General features: G+C 33.8%; 1 protein-coding gene across 2 annotated transcripts in view; it reads right to left on the bottom strand.

Moving 5' to 3' along the window:
* Nucleotides 1-5682, bottom strand: part of LOC111062514 (BTB/POZ domain-containing protein 1) — a 34263-nt gene extending 28581 nt beyond the window's left edge. Inside the window, exons 1-3 of one of the 2 annotated variants that reach the window (XM_039435892.1) lie at nt 5520-5682; nt 2461-2650; nt 1580-1705 (exon numbers count right to left, since the gene is read on the bottom strand). In XM_039435892.1, the coding sequence (XP_039291826.1) occupies nt 1580-1705; nt 2461-2649 (315 nt within the window). In that variant the 5' untranslated portion in view covers nt 2650; nt 5520-5682. Of the gene's footprint in view, nt 1-1579; nt 1706-2460; nt 2684-5519 lie in introns of those variants that run through there. The other variant, XM_039435891.1, reaches the window with a different exon arrangement.
* Between the last annotated feature and the right edge of the window lie 200 nt (nt 5683-5882).

Below are 5882 nucleotides of genomic sequence, written 5' to 3'. Positions count from 1 at the left end.
TTTAATATAAATGGAAAAATGTAAATCTGACTACCCTTCAGGTTGTAAAATGAAGATGGTGCAAACCGAAACTAGTTGTTAAACTATTTTAATGTTGTTTAAAGAATAAAGGGTGCTATAAGATTTTATTTTGTTTTATTAATTTAAAAGTAGCCCATGTCAATAAGTGTTCATTCTCGTTTAACTGTTCATTCTCGTTTAAAATAATAAATTATATTTTATTGAGCCAGAAATTATATTATTCAATATTTTCATAAATTAAGATGGGATATTTTGTTAAATAGTTACTAATTCTACATTGTTAAAAGATTTTCTGGCAACAGAGCAAAGCGAGAAAGAGATAGCACTAGCAGCTTTGTTGAATGATAGACAAGGATAGCAATACCATTGCTGATCAAACACAGCCATTATAACGTGGACCTCACTATAGACAAGGTATGTTTCGCGGGGTAATATTCTGACTTTTAAAAAAACATACGCTCCAGAGTACTTGGTACCGTAGTAATGAAGGAAACTCCCTACAGATTTACGATGTTTTTGAACGAGTAGTATTATAGTCTATAGTGAGGTCCACGTTATAATGGCAGTGGAGAAAGATAGGAGAACAACGTTGCCAATCCTCTGTCTTGTCAATGCCTTCTATAAACGGTAGCTGATACTGATTTATTGATGTTGTAATATCAACTGTTCATTCTCGTATAAAAATACAAAGATTTCAAATACTTATGAAAAAAGTAAAAATAAAACAAATTGGGAATTTAAAATTTAAAAAAATTAAAGAATATAATAACAAATAATGAACAAAAAATGTATCATTAGAATAAATAACATTTATTTGGAACGACGTCCCAAACCATAAGCACATCCACACTGATACACCAACGATTTATTTGATCAGATCATGCTTACACAAGATTTAATTATCATATAATGCTTTCAGGAATTTAGAGCGAGAAAACCAGAAGACATCTAGGCGCCCAGACGAGCTGTTATAAGTTCTTTGCATCCTATTTAATAGTGCATAAAAATTGCATTCAATGAGGCATGCAATTTATAGTCTACACAGCTGTTGCTTTTTTAACGAGTTACAATGAGATTATGCAATTTATAATCAACTCGACAGCTGATTTATGATGAATAATTCTATAGTCTGATTTTTACTCTAATATTAACGTATAAAGGAAGCTTCTTTTTCCTTTTATATTATCCTTGAAATGCTAAATTTCCAAAAACCTTGTATATACGTCGACGCGCAATTTAAAAAGGAACATACCTGTCAAATTTTATGAAAATCTATTTCCGCGTTTCGCCGTCAATGCGCAACATATGAACATATAAACATTTAAACATTAAGAGAAATGCCAAACCGTCGACTTGAATCTTAGACCTCACTTCGCTCGGTCAATTAATTCCACATAGTTAAAGACGATCTGGCAACAGAGTAATGCGATAAAGAGATAGTGCTATCTGCTTTGTTGAATGATAGACAAGGATAGCAATACCATTGCTAATCAAACTCTGCCATTATAACGTGGACCTCACTACAGAAGCCCTCCGCCGTAAGGCAAAGCTATAGTACCTGGTTGTTTTGTTGGATAGCGCTGGTATCTTGAGAATTACGACTGGATGAAGAAGACTGGATGAAATTCAAAGACTCGTGACTTCTCGGCAGTGACCGCCACGATCTCCTATTCCATTTTCCATTCTGAAAAACAAAACAGATCTCTTACTTCCGTTCAATTATAATGAGATTCCAACTTTTACTGTTATCTCAAACCTATAACTTAGTCCATGTATTTCTTTCCCGTGAAGCTTTATGACGCTGGTAGTCTCTCATATTGTGCCGTTCATACACTCTTACCCGGTCAAAACAGTAAAAATCGACAATAATCGACAGTAATCGGCTTGAGATAACAGTAAAAGTTGCGACATTAACGCCCTATACCATGGGATATCTACTTACGCTATTGTTTCTCTATGCATGAACTCGCTCACTCACTTCCATAATGAACAGACGACGAAATAATTTATTATCAGCTGTTTTTCCAAGAATGAATAATAATTATCCTTTTAATGTCCTTCAGCGAGTTTTCCCAGGGATGAGACCTAGTGCAATCGAATTTTTATATTATAAACCTACTATGTTCTGAATTTCGTGAGAATCGTTAGAGCCGTTTTCGAGATCCGGTGGAAAACAAACATATAAACAGAAATTGCTCGTTTAATAGTATAGGATATTTGACTGCATGTTGAATTTCATGTCGAAACTCGACTCTAGTCGAAAGCATGTGTTTTGAAATGGTGACGTCACGGAGACTAGAATCGACTGGTCTGAGTGTCACCATTTCGAAACACATGCTCTCCACTAGAGTCCAGTCTCCTCTCCCACCTGAGTCGCCTAAGTGTCAGTTTGAGCCTGAGAAAACAACTTGAATGTAACTTGACTGATGTAAACCCTACCTGGCCATCATCGACGTCAGTAGCACAGGCTCGGTGACACCGGATGTTGGGTGCACCAGAAGTTGGGTGTGTTTTGGGCGACTGTTCCGGACACCAGTCGGTCAACATGTTGTGCGGCGGGGACTCCTCCTCCAATTCCGCATCAACCTTATTGGCTGCCACATCGTCGCCGTTCTTCGATGACTTCATACTGAAATCAACTCAAGCTATAGTGAGGTCCACGTTATAACGGCAGTGGAGAAAGATAGGAGAATAACGTTACCTATCCTCACTGTCTTTAGTTGAATTGAAGTGAATTGGATTATTTCCATAGAATAATACATCAACACTTTTTTATTTAACATATTATAGAATAATATAAACTATAATTTTATAGTTTTTTCAAAGTTTGGAATTTTCTATTAATTGTAATTGATTTAATTCATTTTAGAAGTATTTTTTAATTTAAAAATGATTTTTTGTGTGTTTTGGATTGTAAATTGAGTGTGTAATTGATGAATGTTAAGTGACACATAACCTAGATACATTTGGACTGTTGTATAAATTAGAATTGGAACCGTTTTGGGCTTATAAGCCTGTGGTACTCTTCTGTAAGTGTGTAATTCTGAATGATTAAATAAATAAATAAATATAATACATACACAGGGTATAGCAACTACAAAAATTCAAATTAATTAAATAAGGCAATACATAATAGTGGGAGTTCAATCAGTCAATCACTTTTTATTCCAATCAACACAATACAATATATAGATAAAAGAAATCAAACCACAGAAAAATAACAATCAAAAAATAAATTTCCAAGAAAGGAGGAAAAATACATAGCCAACTATGGTTTCCCATGTAATAGGCTGGTAGAGGGTATAAAAGTAAGGAATGATGGGTGAAGAGGAGAAGAAAAGGGAAGTTTTGGAGAAGAAAGTAGGAAAAAAGAGAAAAAATGTGCAAAATTTGTTGAAAGCGAGTCCACTTTCAACAAATGTATCTAAGAGAAATGGCCTTGCAAACAGTAGTTTGAGCAGAAATCTCGAGATACATACGTCGATATGGAAGAAAAAGTTACTGTATGTTGAGGTTTTAATTTATATAGTGTGGTCCATATTATAATGGCAGTGGATGAAGATAGAAGAATAGCGATGCATTAATTAATTATATTTCTACACTGTCAAAAACATAATTGTCATCGTTGTGGACCTAGAAAAGGATAGTACCACCGGCTTTGTCGAATGATAGACAAGGATAGCAAAACCAAAGTTGATAAAATACTGTCATTATAACGTGGACCTCACTATAGTTTAGTTTTTCTACTAATCTTAGAGTCTATGAGGTAGTGGTCCGGAATAAGGTTTATTATTTTAGTGCCTATATAGATCAACTGTTTCCTTAAACATTCAATATTGGTGTGATATGTGACATATATATTTGCAGTGGGCCTTAAATGGTAATTATTTACAATAATTGAATTAAAAGTGCGAGGAAAAAGGGATTTATATTTCATTAAGTATTCAATTACGGTTTTAATATACAGAGTTGTGCAGAGGAAACGCATGTTTTTCGAACAGCCAGTACTCGTCAACGGGAGAGGGAATATCCCTGAAACGAATGTTGGCAGACGACCCATACTATGCCATTTCAGTTGCTATGAGCGTTGGAACGTACAACATCGTGTGTTCGCTGTTAAGGTGTTAAGCAGTTTTTTTTAGAAACAATAAATCTGTAGGCAAAGTGCAAAGCTTTTTCGTCAATATTTTGGAGTTGAGGGTCGAGGTATAATACTGATCCGATGGGATACTGTCCGATAGAAATACTGTGATCCGATGGGTTGCAGCGTTTAGTAATAGTTCTGTGATGAAAAAGAAACCACCTGGTCTTTCCCGTTCCCTGGAAAGTGTAGACCGAGTCTATAGACCTTATGGAAATACAGCAATAGACTGCCTTCTCCACACATCTGTGTAATCACTTGTCAGCTGATTTATGATAAATAATTCTATAGTCTGATTTTTACTCCAATATTGGCGTATGAAGGAGGCTCCTTTTTCCTTTTATATTATCCTTGAAATGCAAAATTCCCAAAAACCTTGTATATACGTCGACGCGCAATTTAAAAAGGAAAATACCTGTCAAATTTCATGAATATCTATTACCGCATTCCTGGGTATAAACATATAAACATTAAGAGAAATGCCAAACCGTCGACTTGAATTTTAGACCTCACTTCGCTTGGTCAAGAACCGTTTTAGAATGAATAGTAGTTAATGTTCGACCGACCAAAGCAGATCATATAGAACACTTATTTATTTATTTATCACATTGTGTACAAATACTTAACATGAGGAAAGGCACTACAGGCTCATGTCCAAAACTGTCCCATTTCCAATTTATACTATACTGTCCAAATCAAAATGTTGGTAATGTCAATTCCACTTTTTAGAATAGTGGCTTGTTATTTTATTTTCCCGATACATATTTCAACATCTATCATTAATTTTAAGGGCAGCAATCATTGAGTTCTCACAAAATTCCTATTTATTAGTCAACAAATTTGTAGGTTATTTGTACTTGAGTTATAATCACGTTAAATTTCAAAACACGTAGTCTAATAATTTATTGTCATGAAATAAAGATTATAGTTGAGTTGCTGAAAGTTTTAAGAACTAGGCCTACAGATTGTTTTTTTATTTTTATTACAATACACCTTGATTTCCAGAGAGGAACTCAGACTCCCCATTTGAAATCTTGTAGTATGGCAATCTAACTTTATTTGATTTCATAACTTTTCAGATGAAATACACAAATAAGTCTTATTAGAAAGTAAGGCGAAAGTAAATTTGTAAGTTTTTTGTCATCATATAATATAATAAGTATTTCTTTTTCTTATAGAGCTTATTATTGGAATATAAATTCTACTTCTACTTGAAGTACCTAGAATGTTAACAAGAATGTTATGAAATTGGAAACTTTTATGGTTTGGATTATATTGAGTAAAAGAGCCCAACATATTTCCAATAGTTTTTATTATAGACTAAAATATGTTTTAAATGATTATATTGTTAGCTTACTCAGCAAAAGATTTCAATATTCAGCCTTATCCAGTAGGTACCGGTAACTTATATTTTATTTTCATTATCATAGGCTATCTATTTCCAACTCTAAACTAAGGTTTCTTTATGGCTGATAAACACACTGTAAATAAGTTAGCATAGTAAGACCATGTTATATCATAACAAATCTGTGCATTATTCAGGAGTGATTATTAACCAATGATGAAAGCTTATTACATTAAAGCTCGCTATATTCATTGAACAAATTGTTATGATATGGATAACGTAAAGGTGTGGTCACTTACTTATTAAATTTGTTACTTGTTCCTATTCTTCATAGTCAGTGACCAGGAATTGTCATATTTTCTCTCTTTGGCAGGT

Source organism: Nilaparvata lugens, chromosome 9, assembly GCF_014356525.2.
Source record: "Nilaparvata lugens isolate BPH chromosome 9, ASM1435652v1, whole genome shotgun sequence".
In the NCBI taxonomy this organism is placed as follows: Eukaryota; Metazoa; Arthropoda; class Insecta; order Hemiptera; family Delphacidae; genus Nilaparvata; species Nilaparvata lugens.
Note: the sequence above shows the minus strand (reverse complement) of the source record. Positions and strands in the feature narration are given on the sequence as shown.